Below are 26,170 nucleotides of genomic sequence, written 5' to 3' on the forward strand. Positions count from 1 at the left end.
GCTAGTGCTCTGGCTGGCTGGTCTCTCACGCATGCGCGAAAGGCTTCCAATCCTTTACCCAACCCTGCCCCAGATGGGTCCGCCCCTTGGGTGACGCCCCGCCCTTTCTTGGCTACCCTCCCCAGGCCTTCCTAGCAAGGAGCGGCGCTCGCTCTTTCTTTAGGGGGCTTGGCCTGCAGAAGGCGGGACCCTGCCTGCCTTGGTCTTTGATTGGTCCAGCCCTCTCCAGAGCTGCTTCGAGATTGGTCGGCTCGTGTTCCTCTCCCCTCCCTTCCCGAGGCTTCCGCTTCCTGTTCTGACGGACGCTCCGGCAGTAACAATGATCGGGGACATCCTGCTGTTTGGGTAATTATGGGGACCAGAGGATGGGACCTGAGGGCCCGACAGGGTGGGGGCGGTCCAGGTAACCGCATTCTCCCTATGCAGGACGCTGTTGATGAACGCCGGGGCGGTGCTCAACTTTAAGCTGTGAGTAGGCCGCGTTGGACCGTGGCTCCATCCGGGGGACCCGTAGCCCCGCCTTCGCGAGCATGAGCACGCCCTACGCCGCCGGCCCCGCCCCCAGGTCCCAGCCCCAAGTTCCGCCTCCAACCGGGTCCATCCTTTTGTGACTCTCCGCGCCGCCGACATTTGAACTCTGGACTCTCAGTTCCCCCGGCATCCCTCTGCTCGCACCCATGAGAGCCTCAGACCCATCCCCCGAGAATCTCTTAGCCCTAATCTGTACCCGAAGCCCCGCACCTGGCTCCCTCGAACCACTCCACCCCGTCGGTGGCTGCAGGCATGTCTGTGATTGGCTGGGCAAGGGGTGGCCCAGGGAACATCACTGAACCGCTCAAAAGAGGTCACACAGCAAACCAACGGTAGGGCTAGAGCTCCCCTCTGAGCTGGGGATCAGGGCCCGGGGACTAAGTGGTCTGTTTGTCCTATTGAAAGTGGTCGCTGTCTGCTTCTCTTTGTAGGAAAAAGAAGGACACGCAAGGCTTTGGGGAGGAGTCGAGGGAGCCCAGCACAGGTAAGGCCTCCTTTCTGTACTCTGGAATTGGTACATTTCAGAGAGGACAGTTCTTTTTCACCGGTTTTCTTTTAGGTGTGTGTGTGTGTGTGTGTGTGTGCGCGCGCGCCTGAGTTTGTGCTGTTCCTTTTACCCACCTCTGTCATCCACTGCTTTCTCCTACCAGACCTCCCTGCATAGGTCAGCACTCATATCACTTCTTACAGTTATAATTTTCTTTTATGTATGCTGTCATCTGGCTAATATCTAGCTCTCACACTTGACCTTAAGCTCCAGAGAAGAGGCTCCAGCTTGTTTTGGCTCATCTGTGTCCTTGCAGTTCAGCATTCCAGCATGAATGAATGAATGAGTGAATGAACAGCTTATTGTTTCCAGAATGCTGTAGACCTGTTTGTTTAATTTTCAATTAGATTAGCTTTCAAATAAATCAGGAGATGTCATATAAAGATTCAGATGTATGATTTTTCAAGAAAAATTGGAACATTCTACAACTTGGGGTTCAAGCGACCTTTTGACACCTGTTGAATAGGAGTTGAGAAGCAGGACCCCACTGAAGCCGGGCCTGTGGCCTCTACCTCATCCCAGCCCCCGCCCCCTCATCTTTGTATCATTTCACATGACTGGCCCCTGGAGGCCCTAGAATATATACTTCCTGCTAAATTGACACATATGACTATTTGGAGTCTAATGGGACCTGTACGTGACTATTGTATCCATTCATTCATTCGTTCACCAAACATTTATTGAACACTTACTATGTACCAGCCACTGTGCTAGATGCTGGGGACACAGCAGGGAACAAGACAGAAGTAATTCCTGCCTTTGGGTTGTACTCCTATGGTGTGGGACAAACAGTCCTTAAACAAGGGACAGACAGTGAAGAAAAAGATGTCGGGAGGATAGCAATGGGGTTGCTGCTCTGGCTGGGTTGTGTGGAGGGAAGGCCCTCTGAGGAGGTGGCATTGCGGCCAAGGTGGTGGGTGCTATGATGGAGCATTGCATGAGGACAATAGGAACCCAAAGGGGCAGCGAATCTGAAGGCAGTCTGACAGCTCCCCTTTATTGGGGGCCTGCTGGGTGGTGGCTGCCTTGTTAGGTACTTCCTATGGGTGTTTCACTCCACCTCCATTTCTAAAAGGTAAGGAGCATTTTCCCATTTTACAGATGAGGAAACTCAGGCTCAGAGATGTGGCTCAATTTGTTTGTGGCCACACAGCAAATCAGCGACAGCATTGGGATTTGAGCCTGGATTTTTCTGACTTCAGAGGTTGTCCTCTCAATCACTAGACTGTCCGTCTGTTCATTCATGCATTCGTTCAGCAGCTGTATATGTTGCTTACCCACTACGTGGAAGGCACTATTCCAGCCCCTGGGGCTGTGATCTATAGATCTGAGTTGGAGCTATGGTAGGTGGGAGATTGGCCATGTGGGCTCGAAAGTGGCGGGAGCATTGGTGACAAGGATAGTCAGAACGGTGGCTTCCCTCTCATCGGGGGCTCCCTGCTAGGCTCCTTCAAACTAGGACTCTGTGTTGGCGGTTGCCCCTGTAGATCATGCTCCTCTCCCTCCATCCTCTGCCTGGCTGACCCCTAATATCACACTGGCTTCATTTATTGAGAGTGTCCTATATATCAGGCACTGTGCTGCAGTCTTCCCAGTCCCCCATCATCCCCATTTACACAGGAGGAAACTGGGGCATATATAGGCCCAGGTCACCTGTGTGGAAGGTCAGTAAACTCCAGCCCACGTTTTTTTTGGCTGCGTTGGGTCTTCGTTGCTGTGCGCTGGCTTTCTCTAATTACGGGAAGCCGGGACTCCTCTTCGTTGCAGTGTGGGAGCTTCTCATTGTGGTGGCTTCTCTTGTTGCAGAGCATGGGCTCTAGGCGTGCGGGCTCTAGAGCACAGCCTCAGTAGTCATGGCGCGTGGGCTTAGTTGCTCCACGGCATGTGGGATCTTCCTGGACCAGGGATCAAACCCGTGTCCCCTGCATTGGCAGGCAGATTCTTAATCACTGCACCACCAGGGAAGTCCCCAGCTCACGTTTAAGGTTGGCGTTTACACACTTTCCCAGTGAGTCTTCTTCTGACCCCACCCCTGTCCCGATGCATGCCAGGTTGGGTTCCCCCATTATAGCTCCCATGGCACTTGTCTAGTGAATAATCAGGTGTGTGGTTACTTGCTTAGTATTTGTCCTCCCTGTGAGCTCCTTAGGGCAGGGACACGTGTCTCATTCCTCCCTGTATCCCTTGCACTCAGCTACTCCCTGGGATGAGTGGCCTTTAGTCAGCGTTTGTTCATGGTAAGAGAGGCCATTTTTGTGATCCTGGGCTCAGAGAAGGGCCTTGCCAAGCAGTGCCTTGCAGACGTTCTGGGAACGGATCTGTCTCTGACATTTGCAGTCTGTGCTGGGCCAACACTTATATAGGCTATGCTACATGTCGTTAACCCCGTGGCTTAGACAACACTGGACTTGTCTAAACCATGTAGAGCAACACCTTGTGCTCTTCATGCGCTTGGATGGTGCAGCAGTGCCAGGTGGCGGTCATGTTGGGTTGCTTTGGAAGTTTCTGAGCTGCCCGGTGTTCCAGCTCTGGTCTGTGGATGACACTTCGGGTAACACCCTTGTAGATCATCTAATCTGGATCCGTTCATTTCATTCTGGAGGCCTCAAGAGGCTGGGCAATCAACTCAAAACCCCAGAGGAAGGTCCTGGAACCAGAGTCTCTGGAGTCTTTTTTTTTTTTTTTTAATTAATTAATTAATTAATTAATTAATTAATTAATTTTTGGCTGTGTTGGGTCTTCGTTTCTGTGCAAGGGCTTTCTCCAGTTGCGGCAAGCAGGGGCCACTCTTCATCGCGGTGCGCAGGCCTCTCACTATTGTGGCCTCTCGTTGCAGAGCACAGGCTCCAGACGTGCAGGCTCAGTAGTTGTGGCTCACGGGCTTAGTTGCTCCGCGGCACGTGGGATCTTCCCAGACCAGGACTCGAACCCATGTGCCCTGCATCGGCAGGCAGATTCTCAACCACTGTGCCACCAGGGAAGCCCCTTTTTTTTTAAATTAATTAATTTATGGCTACGTTGGGTCTTCGTTACTGCACACGGGCAGCGGGGGTGGGTACTCTTCGTTGCAGTGTGCGGGCTTCTCATTGTGGTGGCTTCTCTTGTTGCAGAACACGGGCTCTAGGTGCATGGGCTCAGTAGTTGTGGTTCGCGGGCTCTAGAGTGCAGCCTCAGTATTTGTGGCGCACGGGCTCAGTTGCTCCACGGCATGTGGGGTCTTCCCCAACCAGCGCACGAACCCGTGTCCCCTGCATTGGCAGGCGGATTCTTAACCACTGTGCCGCCAGGGAAGTCCCTCTGGAGTCTTAATGTACCAAATTCCCTCTTCTTGGAGTGGTTTCTGTTCCTTGGCATCAGAGGGGACTAGAGTTAGTCGTCACCAAAGCAGAACTCCCATTTTACTTGCCTGAATTAGTATGCTTTTTCAGTTGTAAACACTGAAAACCAGCTCAAAGTGGTTAAAGCAAATTGAAACATCAAAGGATAGAATGGTCCTTGGGCACACGTGGATTCAGGGCTTAAACTGGCTCTCCAGCTTGTGACCCTCCCCAGCTCTCTTTTCCTCCTGGGTTGGTTTTACTATCAGGCTGGCTTGTGTTGACAAAGATGACCCTAGAGCAGGGCTTGGCACAATTTTCTGTAGAAGGCCAGATCATAAATAGTTTAGGCTTTGTGGGCCATAGAGTCTCTGGTGCAACAGTTCACCTCTGTAAATTGAAAGTAGTCATGGATAATATGTAAATGAGTGGGCATAGCTGTATTTTAATAAAACTTTATGGCTGTTGAAATTTGAGTTTCATGTAATTTTTATGGCTCACAAAATACTTTGTTGTTTTTTTAACCATTAAAAAGTATAAAAAACATTCTTCACTCATGGGCTATACAGAAGTAGGTGGCAGAGGCCAGCTTTGGCCTACAGGCCATGGTTTGCACCCTGCCTTAGAGGACTGGGCTTACATCTTTGCAGTCCAGCTAGCCTGGCGGAAAGCAAGTTCCTCTTTCCCGGTAGTTTGAGCAAAAGTCCCAGGGCTGGCTCTCATTGGACAGACTGGGGTCACGTGCCCTTCCCTGAGCCAATCAGAGGCTGAGTGCTTGGTCCTCTCAGGGGGTTAGTCAGTGGCAGCTATAGCCTGAGTGCTCAGGGCTGGGGAACAGAGGCGGCCCAAATGAAAAGCCATGCTGCCATTGGAACATGGGGGCAGTGGGTGTGGGGTAGGCAGAAGCACACTGCAGCCGTGACAACAGAAATGTTAGCACTGCTTGTGAAAATGCTTTCTGACTTTCCAGGTGACAACATCCGGGAGTTCTTGCTGAGCCTCAGGTATTTTCGAATCTTCATCGCCCTATGGAATGTCTTCATGATGTTCTGCATGATCGTGTAAGTCCAGCCTGCCTCTCTCCTTCATTGTCATTATCCTCAGGGTCGTTCTCCAGAATGACCCTCTGATGGTCGTTTTTTGTCCTCCCAGTCTGCACTTTTGTGTCATGCTTTCTGCTTTCAAAGTAAGAACTCTCCACACTACAGAGGTAACTGGGGTCTGTAGGAATTAAACTATGTCACTGCAGTCCAGGCTGGAGCTTTGATTGGAACATGGCATTCTTCAAGTCCTGGCTGTGCCTGGTGCCTCAGCAGAGGCTGCCAAGAGATGCCTTCCCCTGAGCCCATGGCTCCATCACCTCTCGCCAGCTCTGTTGATTGTGCTTAGCCTATACTTGGCGTTGGCCAAAGTGGAAAATATGTCTTGAAAGGCCAGCGTGCTGCCGGGTCTTGCTCCCAGCCTGCTGGAAGCCAGCAGAAGTGTATTCAGGCTTTATTTCTGTTTTTTATGCCTATTTTATTTTCTCATTAGGCTAAAAAAATCCAATTGGATTGGTTTTGCTTTCAGTGTCAGGACCATGCTGTTAGTGAATTATGAGACTCATAGTAAACAGACTCAGGGAAAAAAACAAGGAGAATCTGGGGTTCTGGGCCAGGCTGTGCCCATCTCCATGTGCTTCCCCTAAAGAGGAAGAGAGTGAAAAGTTGGCTGTCTTGAGTCATTGAGATGCTGAATTTGGGGTTGCTGTGCAGTCCTTGTGCCAGCCCAGTGGCTGTTTGAGGGTACAATTCCAGGACTTAGGAGATCAGGGGAGGAGGGGTTTCTGTGCTGCTGGAGAGTATTTTAGAGCCCGGAATGAGGGCTGTAATGTATGCCCAGAGAGGCCCTTTTTGGGAGCTCAGATGAGGCCTGCCTAGGTACAGAGAGGGCTCATGAAGGGATCAAAGAATTTGCAGAAGACTGTACGAAGTATAACTAGCTCTCACGGGAAGTAGAAGTCTTGGGGGGCTCCTCCAGCCTTTGTCTCTCTAGATTCCCACCTATCCATTCATTCATTTATTTATTCAAAACTGTCTTTTGAGGGCTGTGCTCTGGGATTACAGTTGAGACCAAAACAGCCATAGTCCCTGCCTTCAGCGAATGCACAGAATAACAGGGATGTCAAATAAGCAAATAGGGGGAAAAATCAGTTGTGAGGTGGAGAATTGGAAGGGGGCTCCCAGTTTAGGAGGGTCAGGGAGAGGTTCTCTGAGAAGATGCCATTCAAATCAAGACCTACAGAACGAGAGGAAAGCCTGCCATTTGCAGAGCTGGAGAGAGGCACAGTAGCACCAGAAGCAGCATTGGCAGAGGTCCTGGGGCAGAGAAGAACTCGGTGTGTTTTCATCATTTTGTTCTTTTCTGTCCGTTGGCTTCATCGTCCTCTCTCACCTGACTAGCTACTTTTATTCCTCTACCTGCTGGCCTGTGACAAGGATGGTAGCCTCAGGCTTTGTGACCTCCCAGCTCAGCCCAAGGCTAGCTTAGCCAGTAGCCCAGTGTCCTGATTTTGATTTCTGGGAGTATCTAGGTGTCACCCAGATCTACTTGGATTGGGGGTTCCTGCTTCCAGCCACTTAGGTCAGGGGGTCAGCAAACCACAGCCCATGGGCCATATCTACCCTCTGCCTATTTTCATGAATGAAGTTTTCATGAATGGAGCCCATGTCTGTCACTGCTTTTGCACTACAATGGCAAGGTTGGACCATTTTGACAGGCTTACAAAGCCTGAACTACTTACTGTGTGGCTTTTTACAGCTCCCTGACCTAGGCCAGCTCTTTCAGCACATGCCATGAGTGAGGGAAGCTTTTCTCCAGAAAGGGCTCTGTCAGGGAGGCAGTGACTGACTTTTTCAGGATATCAAAAACTGGAAATCATCTAAGTCTCCAAGAACAGGAGCAGAGTCAGGTAACTCGAAGGACACCGATACGACCAACTGACACAACACCATCATTGATAATGTGCCTGAAGGTTCTGTCTACACAGGAGAATGGTTTGAAAGTAAAGAAGGTCAGGTGTCACCTGTATGCACACTCTGGTGTCAGTTGTGACTTGCACGCAGTAAACATTGAATAAATGCTGAGTGGGTGTGTGAGGGAAATAACTTCCAGTGAGAGGGTTGGAAGGATCTACTCCAGACTGTCCACGGAGGTGACCGTGCTGTGACTGCTGAGGAAGTTAGTAGGCTCAAGGGATAGTTTGCTATTCCCTGTACTAATTTCTGTATTGTTGGAGCTGAGCTCAATTGGAAATTTTAAAAAGTCATGAAAAACTTGAAATACAGGGAGAAAGGTGTCTGAACGTTTAGAGACCAAGGGCACTGATATCTGCGACTTTGAAACTTGAAAAATAAGGTAGATAGATCAATGGATAGATATACAGTAAAGCAAAGCATTAATTGCAGGTGTTGTGTATGTGGGTGTTTGCTGAACTGTTATAACTCTTCTGTATGTTGAAATCTTCATTAAAAAAGTATGGGCGGGGAGAAGATAGGGAGAAAATGAGAGTGTCAAACCATGGAAAAGGGTTTTAATAAGTAAAAAGTGGAAGTCAGTCTTCACAATTCAGTATTTTGTAGTATTTTCATATGGTTGTGCAACCATCACTACTCTCTAATTCTAGAATATTTTCATCCCCCTCAAAGGGAAACCCAGTACCCATTAAGCACTTCCTTCCCATTCCTCCCTCCCCCAGCCTTGGGCAACCATTGATCTCCTTTCTGTCTCTATGGATTTGCCTATTCTGGGTATTTCATGTTGATGGAATCATACAGTATATGGCTTTTTGTGTCTGGCCTCCTTCATTCAGCATAATGTCTTCTAGACTCTTCCATGTTGTAGTGTTTATCAGTATTTCATTCCTTTCTGTGGCTGAATAATAGTCCATTGTATGGATATGCCACAGTTTGTTTATCTGCTCATCGGTTGATGGATATTTGCAGTGTTTCCATTTTGAATAATGCTGATATAAACACCTGTGGACAAGTTTTTGTGCAGACTTAAGTTTTCAGTTCTCTGGTATATAACCAGGAGTGGAATTGCTGGGTCATATGGTAACTATATTTATCCTTTCGAGGAACTGCCAGACTATTTTCCAAAGTAGCTGCAGCAATTTTCATTCCCATCAGCAGGGTATGAGGGGTCCAGTTTCCCGACATCCTTGCCAATACTTGCTATTGTCAGTTTTTTTGATTATAGCCATCGTAGTGGATGTGAAGTTTGATTTGCATTTCCCCAATGGTTAATGACATTGAGCTTTCATGTGTTCATTGGCCATTTGTATATCTTCTTTGGTGAAATGTCTTCAGATCCTTTGCCCATTTTTTAGTTAGGTTATTACTGAATTGTAGTTCTTTTTATGTTCTGGATACCAGTCCCTTATCAGATATATGATTTGCAAGTATTTCCTCCTATTTGGTGGATTGTCTTTTCAGTTTTTTTTTTTTTGCGGTACGCGGGCCTCTCACCGCTGTGGCCTCTCCCGTCAGGGAGCATGGGCCCCGGACGCGCAGGCTCAGCGGCCATGGCTCACGGGCCCAGCCGCTCCGCGGCATGCGGGATCCTCCCGGACCGGGGCACGAACCCACGTCCCCTGCATCGGCAGGCGGACCCTCAACCACTGCGCCACCAGGGAAGCCCATCTTTTCAGTTTTTTGATGGTGTCATTTGAAGTGCAAAATTCTACAATTTTGATTAAGTCCGATGTATCTCTTTCTTTTGTTGCTTGTTCTTTTTGTTATAGCTAAGAAGTCATTGCCTAACCCAAGATTATAAGGATTTACACCTAAGTTTTCTTCTAAAAGTTTTATAGTTTTAATAGTAGGTCTGTGATCCACTTTGAGTTAATTTTCATATATGGTGTGAGGTAGGGATCCAACTTCATTCTTTTGCATGTGGTGACCCAGTTGTTCCTGCCCCATCTGTTATTTTTTCAAATAACCTTTTTATTTTGGAAAGAATTTAGGTGTATAGAAATGTTGCAAAGGTAACACAGAGAGTTCCCATATACAATTGAGCCTTGAACAACATGGGGGTTAGGGGTGCCGACCCACCTCACAGTCGAAAATCTGAGTATAACTTTACAGTTGGCCATCCGTATCTGCAGTCCTGCTTCCATAGATTCAACCAACCTTGGATCGTGTAGTACTGCAGTATTTACGATTGAAAAAAATCCACGTATAAGTGGGCTGGCGCTGTTCAAACCTGTGTTGTTCAAGAGCCAGCTGTGTATCTTTTTAACAATTCTGTGGTTTTCCCCTATAGGCCTGTATCATAACCTATTCCCAAACTTCATGAACATTTATACAGTTTCTAGGCCTTTTCTATTCCAGATTTTCTTCAGTTAACAGAGTTATCTCTAATAATCATTTGTTTACTCAAAGGTCTTTTTATTTATGAAAGTCACCATTGACTTGCAGTGATAGAGAATGGGCTAAAATAAAATGTTACAGATTCATACCAAGTAGATACTTTTTAAAAGAGTTACTTTTTTTTTAAGTGTACAGTTTGGCAGTGGTAAGTGTGTTCACATTGTTGTGTAACAGAGAGTTACTTACAAAATCAGAAAATGATGTAAAATAATCTTAGTGATAGTAACCAGAAAATATTTCCTGAAAGTGTTTTCAAGGCAACCACTTCCCATCCTCATGGATGTTTCTGCCCTCTGACTTTTCCAGGCTCTTTGGCTCCTGAGCTCCAGGTATAGAACCGGAAACACACCTTCTCAGAGTGTCTCTTGCTCCATTCCTGACGACATCAAGAATGTTTCTGACCAGAAAACCAGTGACCTTCCCAGAAAGTCCAAGCTTGTGGTGGGTGGAAAAAGTGTTCGCCAAGATGAACACAGTTTCCCAGCCACATCACTGTTTTCTTTTCAAAGATATTTTCACTTTGATCTCTGCCTTGAAATGCTGTCTACTTAAGAGTTTGAAGAGTGTTTATGTGAGGGGCCGTGGTATCTAGATTGTTTAATCAGGTCAGAATCCCTCTTCTACCAAACTTTCACTGGAAACCCATTTCTGGGTATTTCTTGGTTTATTGTTAATAACCATCCTGTTTTGGTTCAAATTATACAGATTTTAAAAAATCTTTTGTATCCAGGGATCTGAAGCAGAAAGGTTGGCTTTTAAGTTTGATGCAGCCTCTTATTGGACTGCATTTGTGAGGAGTGAACAAGTTCATTGTTGTTGGGTCTGTGTCCACATTCCTTCACCATCCCAATGGGCTCTGCTTGGCCACTGCATGCTGCTGAGGTTGTCCCCAGGACTTGAAGGGTGAAGTGTCATGGGTTCCTGTGGAAGAGAGGTGCAGAGCAGTTGGCAGGGTGGATGGGGGTTTTATGAGAAACTTTGCCTTGCCTTGAAGCCCTCTATTAAAGTAACTTTTGGAGCCATTAATTGTATAGTTTTTAGAATGAGAGTGATTTATGTGGTGATATTGGGACCCAGTTCTGAAAGCTTGGGTTTTGGGGTCTGTTTTTCAAGTGGATGATTTCAAGGTTGAAAAACAAGCCTCATTGGAGGAAATACAGCATTTTGCATAGAAGCTTCTTTGAAAGGGAGTCCTGGTTTAATCGCCAACATGACACTTGGGTGGTCAGTGCCTGGATCCTACAGGTGTTTGATTTGTTTGTTGTGGTTTTGAAATCCTAACTTGCAGGTAACCTGGTGGGTGGAAAAAATAAATATGCAGGCTCTTAGAACTAAAGAGCATTGAAAATAAAGCTCATTTCTAAAAAGGACCTTTTGTTTATACATTTTTTAACCAAGAAGTCCTTTGTAAATTTTTTTTATTTTTGATACTTTCATTGGGTTTTTTAAAAAATTATTGAATATAGTTGATTTAAAATGTTGTGTTAATTTCTACTGTAGAAGTTGACTTTCAATTTGAGTTGTTTCAAATTACACTGTGGGAAACACCTAGGATTCATTTATTGTGGAGGCTGTCAAAAAGTCAGAAAAGAGGCAACGTTAGATACTCCTTTTCAGTTTTTGTTCAATAAATGTTGGGCAGGAATTGGGCAAATACGATTTTGACGGGCTGCACCTGGAAGAATCAAATGAGTCAGTGATAATGGTGGGATTTTGCTAGGCCAGGGTCAAGTCCACTTGTCCTGCTGCTCATCTAATTCATTTTACTTCATAGCTTCTGTAATTTATTCCCTTGTCAAATCTGGGCCAAGTATCACCCTGTGGTTTGTACGTAGCAGGGAACAGGGCTGCTGAATCGAGCTTCGCGCAGGCTGGTGTTCTTGTCAGCAGGAACGGACGTGCCAAGATCTTGGCTGGTCAGTCCTCAAGCCATATGAATGATGTGAGGAAACCTCCCTGCCTTATTCAGACCGGTGCTGAGGTTTCAGTGAGGTGAGGCATTTGTGTCGTGGGGATGAATCGAGCTCGGAGAAGAGAATGCGGTCATTGAGATTTTGTTTCAATAGTTGTATTTTTCACCGGAGAACTATTTTCTCATTGTTCATTTCTTATAAGCAGTGGAGCTGTGGGGGATGCACATCAAAGGCTGTTGTACATTTTTAAAGTGGCAACTCATGGGTGTGTATCTTTAGGAGGCTTTTCAAGAACCCACGCTGGCACCAAAGGTTACCCAAGTTTGAATTTTGAGTGCAGAGGGTCCCACAGCTTGTAAGTGCTCATGTTCTGGGTCAGTTAGATGTGGGTTCAAATCCCATCTCTGCTTCTTGCTCATGGGGCCTTGGCTGGTTATTTCTCCTCTCTAAGCCTCAGTTTCCACATCTTTAAAATGGGCCTGAAAGTCAAACCTACTGGTGTTATTAAAAGGTTCAGTGAACTTGAAGGTGAGCCAGGTGCTTGACTGGTTGGCGCCCAGTAAGCACTCAGTACCTATGGGTGTCCTCACTGCCTGAATTTTCTCTCTTCTTGCCTACATTCATTCAGTCAGTCCACACACAGACCGTTAAAGGAGCAATCACATCATTTAAAAAAATTGGAAACAATTTCCACCATGGAAAACCTTTTCCTGTCTTCCCATTCCTTTTCTAGCATTTTTCTTATACATATTGGTATATTCGACATAGTTCCAACAGTGGTAAGGCACTTTGGGTTCTGCTGTTTTGTTTTGTTTTTTTTAAGTTAAAATATAGTTGATTTACAATGTTTCAGGTGTACAGCAAAGTGACTCTGTTATACATATATATATATATATATATATTCTTTTTCCTATTCTTTTCCATTATAGGTTATTACAAGGTGTTGAATGTAGTTCCCTGTGCTGTACAGTAGATCCTTGTTGTTTATCTGTTTTATGTATAGTAGTGTGTATCTGTTAATCCCAAACTCTTAATTTATTCTTTTCCCCTTTGGTAACCATAATTTTTTTTTCCATGTCTGTGAGTCTCTGCTGTTTTCATTTTGACATCATTTCCTTCATATTTTCTGGGCTGCCAGAGAGGCTTCATGGGTCTCATTTTTAACTATCGTGCAGCATCAATAAATCTCTTTTTAACCTTGGCCCTCTCATATGTACTTTGAACTTGTACTTTATCCACTGTTATAAATGCCACTGCGGTCACCATTGTTGTGACCTTTGCTGGCTTCCCTCACTGGTACTTCCCAGAGTACCCGGGAAGGCTACATCGTCATGTACTACCACTGAACTTTAGTGGCTTTTGTTTGTTTTATTTTGTTTTAAAGTTTCTTACTACCAATGCATGTTCATTGTAGAAAAATTATGAAGTCCAGCTTTGCTGTAAGGGAAAAAATCAGCTGTAATCACTTTTCCCCAGAGAGCATCACTCTGGGTACACATTCCTCTGGCTCTTTCTCTATGCATGTGCACTGGGTATGGTAGATACCTTTTCTCTATCCAGATGGTATCTTTGTTCTTCTGGCCTGCTTTTCTCACCTGATAATATGAGCACATTTCTGTATTTTTACCATTCTTAATAATTGCAAATAAGCCATTGTAAGGACATACCATAATTATTTTTTTTTTTTTTTTTTTTTTTGCGGTATGCGGGCCTCTCACTGTTGTGGCCTCTCCCGTTGCGGAGCGCAGGCTCAGCGGCCATGGCTCACGGGCCCAGCCGCTCCGCAGCATGTGGGATCTTCCCGGACCGGGGCACGAACCCGCGTCGCCTGCATCGGCAGGCGGACTCTCAACCACTGCGCCACCAGGGAAGCCCCATAATTATTTTAACTAGTCCCCAGCTGATGGAGACTTGAGTTGTCTCTAGTGTTTGTCTATTATAAATAACACAGCAGTGAACATCTCAGTGTATCATCCCTAATGGCTTTTTGGGGTCGCTTTAAAAAAGAGAGCCATACTCAATATCTTGTAATAACCTATAATGGAAAGGAATCTGAAAAATCTATATATAGTATGTATTTATGTATTACTGAATCACTTTGTGGTACACTTGAAACTAACACAACATTGTAAATTATATTTCAAAAAAACTGATATAAAAAAACAGTCCATCTTAAAAAAAAGGATGGTAAAATGACTAAACTTATTAAAGAAACTTGCATTTTTTAAAAAAAGAGAGAAATCCATGTTGACAGCTTTAGGCTAAGAACCCTCCGCCCTCAAAAACACATCTTTGACAACTTACTTCTTTGTCTTTATTTACTTAATGTTCATTCGTTCCTATATATGTATGTTTATGCATACATACATACATACGTACATACATCTCAAAGACCTTGGTTCTAAGTCCCTATCATCTCTGACTAGGAGCGATGTCCCAGCCACTTAAGCAGATTAATTTTGCTTAATCTGTAAGGATGAGGTTTTCAGCTCCACCCAGATAACTGTTTCTTTATGTAAGCAACAGCAGTTGACATCACACCAGCTGGCTTTCCACCTTGGCCTTGGTAGTTAAGTATCTTAACCACCATCTAAGTAATAAATGCCCACTATTGCTCATCCTGGAGAGTGTTACATAGAGTTGCTGCCAAGGTGAGAAGCCGCACGTGGAGAACAAAAAGAAGGTAGAAATTTGCAGCACAAGCCCTGGATGCAAACTTTGGGGTTCATATTGGATATATCCCCTTTTGCTTAGTCCACGCTTGCCATGTTGAGGAGTGAACCCCGTCTCCTTTCTCTAGGTTTCTCGTTGCACTTCAGTTCCAGATGCTCTAGAGCAGAACTCGGAAACTATGGCCTGCCAGCCAAGTCTGGCCCACTGCTTGTTTTATTGGTACCCAGCCACACCCCCTTGGGTATGTGCTCTGTACGGTTGCTTTGGCTGCTTTCCTGCTACCGTGGTAAGAGTCGCGACAGAGACCAGCCCACATAGCTGAAAGTACTGGCAGTCTGGCCCATTTACAGAACAAATTTGTCGACCCCTGAGCAAAGGGATGATGGAGAGTCTCAAGGTGCCCCTCCCTCCCGAAGCCACTCAGGTGAAATAGTCTGCATGCCTTGTGGTCTGTATTTTAATAAAGACATGTACAAACTTGCTGAAAATGGAGCTGGCCATTTTCAAGTGATGTGGTTAAGAGCAAACCCAATTTTACTTCTTTGGATAGTTAAGGGAGAAATCTCTCCAGGCTCCCTGGGATTCCTCTTAAGTAGCAGGGAGAGATGTGATAATGAGATTGGCTCTCCTCTGAAGTGGTTAGATCAGAAAAGTCAACGAGGCATTTCCTTTTCGTGTCAACCATTTTTATTATCTCCTTTTTAACCAAATTTGAGATTATGAAATACTTGACAAACCATCAGGAAAACCTGATGTTTTCCCGCATTGATAAAAGACGAGTGCTGTTTGTGTATAAAGCAAAAGGCATGCTATTGGGCTTCCCTGGTGGCGCAGTGGTTGAGAGCCCGCCTGCCGATGCAGGGGACGCAGGTTCGTGCCCCGGTCCGGGAGGATCCCACATGCCACGGAGCGGCTGGGCCCGTGAGCCGTGGCCGCTGAGCCTGCGCGTCCGGAGCCTGTGCTCAGCAACGGGAGAGGTCACAACAGTGAGAGGCCCGCGTACCGCAAAAAAAAAAAAAAAAAGGCATGCTATTAAAAAAAAAAAAGATGTAAATTCTACTTGGGGGTTTGTTTTCACCATTCCCTTGATTTTCATTATGCAGAGGAAGGCACTTTATCCCCTTCAAGGCCCTTTCTGTCACTTGAGAGTTCCTAGAAATGAGTTTGGTAATAACAGGTGTTCCTGGATAAGAAATTGGGCAAAGGGATCTGTAGCAAATTGGAAATTCAAAGTCCACATTTTTCAGTAAGAAAACGGCAAGGGCTCATCATCATCTGGCTCTGTGGCTTTCTTTTTGGCCAGTTGGGTGGTTTTGGATTAGACCAGGGGTTAGCAAGCTGCTGCCCACATCTGGCTCCCCGCCTGTCTTTTTACTGCCCACCACGTGTCTCTTCATGGCCCGGAAGGCAGAATGGTATGTTTTTAAATGGTAAAATGGAAGGAAATTCACGTTTCTTTGTCTATACAGTTTTATAGGAACTCTGTCACACCCATTTGTTTGTGTATCGTCAGTGGCTGCTTTCAAGCTGCAAGAACAGACTTGAGTCCTTGGGACAGAGACCATCTCACCCACAAAACTGTGAACGTATTGACTGGCTGACTTTTCATGGAAAGATTGCCAACCCCTGGACTAGACAATTTAAAAAAAAAAGACATCTTATGGGTGGATCATATTCATCTGTGTTTATTTTGCATTACTGTGGCTGTTAGTGGTAAATATGGGCCACAAGAATATATATATATATGTGTGTGTGTGTGTGTGTGTGTGTGTGTGTGTGTATGTATGTATATATATGTATGTATATGTATATATATATATACACACACATACATAGAGAGAGAGACTGCTTGGGGAGTTTGTAGAAGTTATTTTAGGGGGAGTAAAGCTTGGGTGCATCTAATTAGAGTTTATTATGTGAATCAGGGAAAAAAGTGGAAAAGAAGGTTGTGGCGGAAGGCAAGATGGAGGTCTGGCTCAGACCTGGGCTCTGTCACTTACAGTGTGACATGGGGCAGCATCTTGGCTTGTTTGTGCCTCCATATCCTTGTCTATGATACAGAGACAGCCTTGACATGTGTGTGTAACCTGCCTGATGTGGGGCAGGCACTCAAAAAGTGGTGGTCTTTTCATCAGGGTCAGTACATTTATTAAAAGACACTCTCAACAGGGTTTTGTGAGGCTTAAATTAGATGGTGTTTTAGTCTGCTCGGGCTGCCATAACAAAATGTCACAGACTGGGTGAAAACAAAAGACATTTCTTTTCTCATGGTTTCTGGAGGCTACAAGTCCAAAATCAGGGTGTCAGTAGGGTTGGTTCCTGGTGAGGCCTCTTTCCTCAGCTTGCAGATTACCACCTTCTTGCTGTGTCCTCACATGGCCTTTCCTCTGTGTGCATCCCTGGGATCGCTTTCCTTTTTTTTTTTTTTTTAAATTAAAAATTTTTTTATTTATTTATTTATTTTTGGCTACGTTGGGTCTTCGTTGCTGCGCACGGGCTTTTTCTAGTTGAGTCGAGTGACAGCTACTCTTCGTTGTGGTGCACAGGCTTGTCATTGTGGTGGCTTCTCTTGTTGTGGACCACAGGCTCTAGGCATGCGGGCTTCAGTAGTTGTGGCACGCGGGCTCAGTAGTTGTGGCTCGTGGGCTCTAGAGTGCAGGCTCAGTAGTTGTGGCACACAGGCTTAGTTGTTCCACGGCATGTGGGATCTTCCTGGACCAGGGATTGAACCCGTGTCCCCTGCATTGGCAGGCAGATTCTCAACCACTGTGCCACCAGGGAAGCCCAGGGGTCTCTCTTCTTATAAGGACACCAGCCATATTGGATCAGGAGCCCACCCTTATGACCTCATTTAACCTTAGTTACCTCTTTAAAGGTTCTGTTTCCACATACAGTTGAATTGGGAGTTGCAGCTTCAACATATGAATTTGGAGGAGGGCACAGTTCAGTCCATAATAGATGGTCAAGGGTCTGGGCTGTAGTAGATATTCAATAGCTGTTAGTTTATCTACTTGGCTAATAGTATGCTCTGAAGCATTAAAAATTAAAAAAACAAAAAACTCCATGTGGTCTAGGAAATCCGACCCTGAGAACTGCTAAGAATGGGCCTTGCCTCCTGTTGTTCCATGGTCAGTTATTTGCGTGGAAGTGAATGGTGGCTTTCACCACAGTGTCTCAGACTCTGATGTCCCCATGAATCCCCTGGGGCTCGTGGCAAAGTGTGGATTCAACTTAGCAGGCTGGGGGCTCAGGCTGTGATTCTGTGTTTCTAACCAGCTCCCAGGGGAAGCCTGTGTAGCTGGTCTCTGGACCACACTCTGAGTAGCAAGGGCCTCTGCTATCGGTTCAGTAGCCACTAGCCACCTGTGGCTATTTCAGTTTCCATCTCAATGAATTAAAATGAAAAACCCAGTCCCCCAGTCACAAGTAGCTACATTTCACATGTATTTCATGGCAGAAAGCTCTAGCTGGGCAGCTCTGCATCTGAAAGAGAGGGTGGTAAGCTTTTTTAGTCAGGGGCCTGTATGAGTTTCCCTGTGGCTGCTGTGACAAATGGCCTTAGACTTCATGGCTTAAAACAATACATTTATTATCTTACAGTTCTGAAGGTCAGAAGTCCAAAACGGGTCTCAATGGGCTGAAATCAAGGTGTTGGCAGAGCTGGTTCCTTCTAGAGGCTGTAGGGGAGAATCCATATCCCTGCCTTTTCCAGCTTTTAGAGGCTGCCCGCATCCTTGGTTTGTGGTCCCCCAGCTCCGTTGTCCAAGCCAGCAATGGCTGATCGACTCTCTCTCATGATGCAATCTCTCTGATTCTGACACTTCTCCTTCCCTCTTGCCCACTTAAGACCCCTGTGGTTACACTGGGCCCACCAGGATAATTCAGGAACATCTCTCCATCTTAAGGTCAGCAGAGTAGCAACCTTCCTTCCATCTGCAACCTTAATTCTCCCTTGCCATCTAACACAATTTATTTACAGTTTCTGAGGATTAGGACGGGGCTATCTTTGGGGGCTGGGGCAGGGGGTGTTATTCTGCCAGACAGTAAATATTTTTGGCTTTGCAGACAACACCATCTCCAAACTACATGACTCGCATTTGCCACACACAAAACCAAGCAAACACACAGGCCTGGCTGAGTGGTTTCTTTTCCTTTATTCGTCTTTAACCTTCTCATGGAAAATTTCACACACACACAAAAGTAGACCAGTGCAGGGCTTCCCTAGTGGCGCAGTGGTTGGGAGTCCGTCTGCCGTTGCAGAGGACACGGGTTCGTGCCCCGGTCCGGGAAGATCCCACATGCCGCGGAGCGGCTGGGCCCGTGAGCCATGGCCGCTGAGCCTGTGCGTCCGGAGCCTGTGCTCCGCAACGGGAGGCCACAACAGTGAGAGGCCCGCATACCAAAAAAAAAAAGTAGACCAGTGCAGAGATTTCCATCAGGGAGCGGTTTTTCAATCTTTTTTCATACTTTGCTCTACTTGACTAATTGTCTACACTTTGCAAATATCTACTACTCGTGTAATCAGGAAAGAAAAAAAACCACAAAGAAGTAAACATCGGAGTATCCAGGAAACCTGAGGGAAACCAACACTGCATTTTGAGGTTAAAAAGGAAAAAGATGCAAATAGAGCTTCTAGAACCTCTGCCCTTTTCTGCACCTCCCTGAGTCTGGGAGGTAGGCAGAGCTCAGGATGTTCTCAGGGTAAGTGGGCTCTCGAATCGGATAGGCTTGCATGGGTCAGACCCTTTGAATAGAATCTGCTTGCTCATGTCTCCTGACCTCTCCTCCTGAAACTGCACTAAGATAAGATAATCTTGTCCAAGCCATTTGATACAATAAACCAGTTCTGCTTTAAGACAAGTAAACTCTAGTTGCCTGGATGGGGGATGGGTGGTTCCCATGTCTGACCACTTTGCATCAAAATTGTACTCTCACTTGGGAGTCTGTGGGCCTCAGTGACCCTGGAGAGCACATGGAAGGTTCAGGAAAGGCCAGAAGGAATATTGATAAATGGCTTGATCTTGTGCATGTGTGTTTGTGTGTGTGTTTCTGAGAAGTCCATTGGCCTTCTTTGGGGTTTGGGGTCTTTCATCGTGGCTTCCGTCTGCTTCCATCTGCTCCACCCTCATCACAGTCTCCTCATTTGGTTTTCAACATCAACCCCTTGGCCTTCGTCTGCTCTTTAGGGAAATGGCTTTACCTGATTTGGTTCATGTGTTTCCCTGTGAGTCTGGGAACCCCAAGCTCTGGACCAGTCATCATCCTGCCCCCAATCCAGCCACATGACTTTGGCCAGGTCCTCTGAGGATCCAAGTCACCCAGTTGGAGAATTAGGTGACCAGTGTGACAGACAGAAGTGGAGAAAACCCACTTAGGGATGGTGAGAAATAAGGCTGAGCAGGAACATGGGCAACGCATGTGTATGGCGTGTATCAGTGTGTGACATGTGTGGTGTGTGACAAGAGGACCTTGAAAGGCCAAGGACTTAGGCAAGATGAACTAGGAGACTACTAACTTTTTAGAGCAGGGGACAAGAACATTCAAACCCTGTGTCAGAAAGAGCCACCTGGAGTAGAAAAGGCAAATCACGGATAAAAGCTATGATAAATTTATCGTTTATCCTGCAGTTCCTTCACTGAACTTCTTATTTTACTTCTGTAGACAAATAAAATAAAATAAAATAAAATAATTAACTAAAGAATTAGTAGAGTGACTGTTTCTTTGCTTCATGAGAGTAATTGAGAGAACATAAAACTGCAGTAAACAAAAGAATAGCTTCTGATCCAATCTAACAAATGATTAGATCATTCCAATCGTGATTAGGTTATTTGAGCACTTCAAATAGATTACACACTATTTTAACAAGATTTAAAAAAAAATTTTATATAATTTTTAAAGGTTACTTCCATTTACAAAATTATTAGCTATCCTTGTAGCCTGTCTCACACCCAGTAGTTTGTACCACCCACTCCCTCACCCCTATATTGCCCGCACCCTCCACTGCTAACCATTAGTTTGTTCTCTATATCTGTGAGTCTTAGCAAGATTTTTGAGGTCTTCTTTTTAAAAAGAAATAAAGCAAAAAGAATAATTTTATGACTACAAACCAAAAAGACAGGCAAAATTGATTTTATAATTTCCAAAGTATGTTACCTGGTCTGTCTTCTGAAGAATTAAATATAAATTGAAAAGAGGCTGATACAAGCATTTCTAAAGCTCCTAGAAAAAGACTAGATGACAGTAGAAAAGTGGAAATAAAAGATTAATCTTTTATTTCCTTCGTGTGTGTTTGTGTGTGTGTTAAAATTATGTGTACTGTATTGTTTTTGTATATGATTATCCTTTACGCTGTACTAAAGGTTAGCATAATAAAAAAGATAATTAAAGCTTAAAAAAAAAAAAAGAGCTGCCTGGATGTGTGCGTTCAGCAGATGAGAGAGAGAAATGGTCAGCAGGCAAGAAGATTGGGGCGGAGGAGGGAACACAGGAGACACATGGCAAACGACAAACATGAGGCAGGAGGGGTGCCGGAGCTGAGTAGTGGTAAAGACCAGAGAGCAAGGTTTGGAATCAAGAGAGATCCAGCCTGGAATCCCAGCTGCATTGTTGTAGGCTAAGTGGCTGTGGGCAAGTCTCCTCATTCTTCAGCCTCAGGCTCCTCCTTGTATGTCATTTGAGGATTACAGTAGCAACTATGTGTCAGCTAGCGCTGTGTAACAAGTGACCCCAATACTAAGTGGCTTAAAACATCTATATTTAGTTACAGTTCAGTGGGCAGGAAATTGGACCAGCCTGGTGAGGCTGTCTCTGAGCTCCAAGGAGGCTTCTCAACTCATGTATCTTGGCATCTCAGCCCGGGTGGCCCAGCTGATGGGGTTAGACATGTGGGGCATAGCATTCTGTGTCTCCTGGTTCCTTATTCTCCATGGAGGCCCCAGGCCACTCCCTCTTGCCACGTGCCCCTCCAGCATGGTCACCAGATTCTGACATGGCAGCTTGGTGCTCTCAGGACTGCGAAGGCAGATGGACACTTCCAGGCTACTGCCTCCTCTTGTTTTTAACAGTTTGATTGAGATATAATTCACATACAGGTCACCTATTGAAATTGGATGATTCAGTGGGTTTTGGTGTATTTACAGAGGCAACCATCACTACAGTCTAATTCCAGAACATTTTTATGACATCAGAAAGAAACCCCGCACCCATTAGCAACCACTGCAAATTCTCTCCCAGCCCTGGCAACCATCAATCTACTTTCTGTCTCTATGGATTTGCCTATTCTGGACATTTCATATAAATGTGATCATACAAGATGTGGTCTTTTGTGTCTGCCTTCTTTCATTTAGCATAATGTTTTCAAGGTTCATCCACATTGTGGCGTGTGTTGGCACTTCACTCCCTTTTATGGTTGAGTAATATTCCAGTGTATAGATGTACACTTCGTTTATCCAATCACCAGTTGATGGGTTTTTGGCCTTTGCACATTGCACCTATTAAGGATAGAGCTGCTATGGACATTTACCTGTACAAGTCTGTGTCAGTGTATGTTTTCAGTTTTCTTGGGGTGATTCGCAGGAGTGGAATTGCTGAGTTGTGTGGTAACTGCCAGGCCTTCTTAGAGGTTCAGTCTGGATCAGGCAGAGTGTGGCTTCTACCGCATCCTCTAGGGCAAAGTGAGTTGCAGACCCCACACAGAGTCAAGGGGAGGAGCTGATGCAAGCATCTGACTGTCCAGAGGGCTTCATCAGTGCCCTCGTGTGAAGCCCTCAGTGGAACTTGACACATAGTAGGTACTCAATATTACTCCCAGTTGTTATTCTCTTGATTACTAAAAATAATACAAAATTGGGGCCGTAGGGAAGACACAAACTGTTAGGACTTAGATTGACAACCATCATTCAGTCAGCCTGATAGCAAACCCATCTTCAGGATTTTGGAGATTATGATTATACTTCAAATTAGCAGTACCTCAGTCAGAAGGTGAGAATTAGAGGCTACTAGAGGTCAGAATAACACCAGCACTGGACGAGATCATCAGGAGGCATCACATATTCGTTCTAGAAAATGTGGAACTTCAGGCAAAAGTGTCAGAATAAAAATCACCTGTCAGAGATAAATGTTTTGGTTTCTTCCACTATTATTTTCTATGAATTATGTGCATAAGTATATATATTTTAATGCAACTAAAATTAAGATTGTAAGATACATAGTTTATATGTTGCGTTTTAGCATTTAATATTGGGAGCATTTTCCTGTATTATTCAATGCTGGTTTATAATGGCTAGATTAGCTAGCTAGCCAGCTCTATATTCTTTTATTTATTTCTGAAGTTTGATCTATAGTGACATACAGCTTGGTGAATTTCTACATGTTGCCTACATAAGACAAGACCACCACCCAAATGGAATTACAGAATCCTATGGTCCCTCCTAGTCCGTAACCATCCCATCTTCATGAACTGACTCCCAGTTTACTTATATACCCCCCGATTACTGGACACATAGGTGGCTTCCAGTCTTTTGCCCTTAGAAACGATGCTGCTGTGATCTTCCTTGTACAGACACATTTGTCTGCATCTGATTGCTTCTTCCAGATACATTTCTAGAAATTGTGAAATGCCGAGTCAGAGGGTGTCAATGTATGAAAACGCTCTCCGTTGAAATGCTGCCTCCATGTCAGTCATATTTCTCTGTACTCCAGAATTCCCCTTTGTGCTTCTGCAACACTTTGCTTGGACAGTACAACTATGGTATTGTATTAATGGGCCCCTAACCTGTTTTCAGGTCTTGCCTTCAAAACTAGCTCCCCAGGAGCAGGCTTTGTGTATGTTTGTATCCCCACACTTGGAGACATGATAAAAATTGAGTTGTCTCACCTATCTTTGAAACCCTTCCTAAAAGCAGTGACATATCAGGGGCTATTCAGAACCAGTTGAAACTGGCTTCACTTTTGAACAGGACTTGCTGCAAAGCCACGCAGAACTCTGAAACCCATCTCTAGGTGCTTCTGAGATCATTGATATGGCTGAAGGAGTTAATACACGAGAGAGTGTTTTTTAAAAATTCCCACCAGACCGTTAAACTCAGAGCAAACATATGGGTCCAAGTCGGGTGGTGGATTTGCACACATTTTCCTGTTAAATCATTGGAGTCTTCACATACCTTATTGGGATAAGTCCAGTAACAACTTCTCCTTTAAGTTGCCCAACTCCAGGGGTTTATGTGCCTAAAGGGGCACAGCTGCTTTTCTCTTCAGGTGTGTCTGCCCAGGTATGCCTGCTGTTGCTCCTCGCCACCACCTGCTGTCACTGTTGAACACTGGTCCGCTGCAGTTGTGGGAGCTGGCCTGCTCATGGCCTCCTGTTGTGATGCTCATGGCCTCCTATTGTGATGCTCATGGCCTCCTATTGTGATGCCCTTGCTTGTCCGGCTAGGAGGAGGAGTCCACTCCCAACCTGCCAAGCTTGGCTGAGGATGCTGGGCACTCAGGCCCCTGAAACTACCTTCCCTGCCACTTCCCATGGCAAAGAGCAAGTCAGGGGGCAAGGGAGAGTCACTCCCTCTCCCTTCCTCTTTGGGGGCCACCTTGCTAAGAGGTGAGGCATTCCAAGCACAAAAGATCTTGTCCTCTCAGGACAGTGGGGCTGGTGCTCTCTATCTAAATAATTTTAGGGACATATTGCCAGGGAAGAACCATTATAGCAAGAGGGTTTACTTCGAGCCCCAACTTTCCCATTTCAAGTATCTCTTCCTCAAAGCAAAAAGTCTGCTAGGTGAACTGCATTATCTACCCTGGACCTAAGAGAACTGCTAACATTTTCAAGACTCCCATTTAGTGGCTATCTGATTTAATCTTTATAAGCACCCTTTGTATATATGTTAAATGTGGAATAAGACTACATATACTATATACAGAATCTGTGTGTGCCCATGTGCATCCTCATGTGTATTTATATCTAATGAAGTACTTCATTTATTAAATATTTATTGAGCCCCCACTGTGTGCCAGATCTGTGGAACTGCATAAATACGTCTGGGTGTGTGCATACAGCTGCCATGTGTTTGGATGAGACATTCATTCACTTATTTCACATATATTTAATAAGCACTCCTTTATCTACTGGGGACATGGAATCAGTGCCCTTGTGGAGCTCACAGTCATCTTAATGTTTCTTCTTAGTTTAAAAAGAGCAGGTAAATGGAGTGCTTTCCAGATCTTTCTTAAGTAACCTGACCCATGGGAAACAAATTGCTTGTTTCCATGTAACCCTTGATTTAAAAAATAATATATTGTATGTCTGAGTCCGAAATTAAGGGAGGCAGGACCGGAATATACTTGGGGGAGTGTTTGTTTATTTTGCTTGTCTGAAGTGAGATAAAGAATATCTCCAAGTGGGCTGGTTTCCAACCGGGACCGTGTACACAAAGCACCTCATTCTAGGAGGGAGAGTGAGTAAATTAAAGAGAAGTCTTTTGCCGGTATTTATTGCCTCCTACAAGTGTGGTGTAAAACTTTTCACACGTGCAGAAGCAGGCAACCACAACCACGTGCGGAAGCCGCCGTTTTTGCAAATAAAAATGCTTCCCAGAAGCATGACAAATGCAAGACTAACAGGTGTAGCACAGATCCAAGGCGCACATGTGGTTCTCATCAGCTGCCTCTGTTTTAAATCTAGGCCTTCCTGTAACAACGAAAAAAGTTATTTCTTCCGAGGCTGCGGCTAATAATCCACTCAGCCTGCCTTTCTACCCCTTCGCATAACCGTATATTTAACAGAGCTTCCAGAGAGAGCGGAGACAGCAATGAAAGAAGGCAGTGAGGGGGCGGGGGGGGGGAAGCCCTGGAAGCCCTTAGACTTGACATTTAACAATTCTGGGTTTGACCTATAACTCTGGGTGACCTTGGGCCTCAGTTTCCTCCTTTATAAAGGAGGTTCAGAGAATGAGGGCTTCAATTTTCCAGCATCTCCACGCAAAGCAGGGTAGAAGGGTCTTTTAAACCAGTGATTCTCAACAGGGGTCGGTTCTGCCAACCAGGGGACCTCTGGCAGTGACGGGAGACATTTTTGGTTGTCCCCAGCGGGGAAAGGGTGCTATTGGCATCTAGTGGGTAGAAACCAGGGATGCTACTGAACATCCTGCAATGCACAGGACAGGCCCTACAACAGTGATCCGGCCCCAAATGTTACTGGTGCCCAGGCTGAGAAACCCTGGCGTGGACACAGGTTTGCAACGTGGGTGTCAGCTCATGGTTTGGGGCTTTCCCAGCTTAGGGTAGCGGCTCCTCCGTGAGGCACTTTGCAGTCTCATGCTTTTGGGATCCTGGCCCTCGGCGCTGCAGACCCCCGGCCCGCATCCACGCCCTCTGGAGGGGCGGGGGCGGCAGCGTTCCTCGGCTCCTCAGTTGACCCGCGCACGGAATTACAACGTGGACGTCTGCCTCCTGGCCCCCAGGAACGCAGAGAGGCTGAGAAGGACCCCCGGGCTCAGAAAACTTGGCAGCTCCTCCCATCCGCGACTCCCGTCACCTCCGTCAGAATGGGGAAAGTTTTTCTGCCCTAGGAGGGGCCCTTCCGCTGTCCTCTCCGCCCCCCTGCCCTCAGGCGGCCACCCAGAGCGCCCGGGTTCAAGGACTCGGCGCGTATCGACCGTTTCCGTCGGAAACCTCGGCCCCCGCCCAGCTTGGGTGGGGGCGGGGCCTCCAGGCGGTGGCCGTTGCCCTGCCCAACCGCCTCCCAACGGCCCCTTTGGCCGGGCGGGGACAATGCGCTTGCGCGCG

At 45.8% G+C, this 26,170-nt stretch overlaps 1 protein-coding gene across 1 annotated transcript; it reads left to right on the forward strand.

Annotated features, from left to right (window-relative positions):
• The first annotated feature begins 307 nt into the window (after nucleotides 1-307).
• Nucleotides 308-5,620, forward strand: SMIM7 (small integral membrane protein 7). The gene is made up of 4 exons (XM_079703938.1): nucleotides 308-345; nucleotides 427-468; nucleotides 963-1,015; nucleotides 5,366-5,620. The coding sequence occupies exons 1-4, from the start codon at nucleotides 320-322 to the stop codon at nucleotides 5,458-5,460; spliced, it is 216 nt and encodes a 71-aa protein (XP_079560064.1). The 5' UTR covers nucleotides 308-319; the 3' UTR covers nucleotides 5,461-5,620.
• The last annotated feature ends 20,550 nt before the right edge of the window (nucleotides 5,621-26,170 follow it).

Source organism: Hyperoodon ampullatus (assembly GCF_949752795.1).
Source record: "Hyperoodon ampullatus genome assembly, chromosome: 4".
Taxonomy (NCBI): Eukaryota; Metazoa; Chordata; class Mammalia; order Artiodactyla; family Ziphiidae; genus Hyperoodon; species Hyperoodon ampullatus.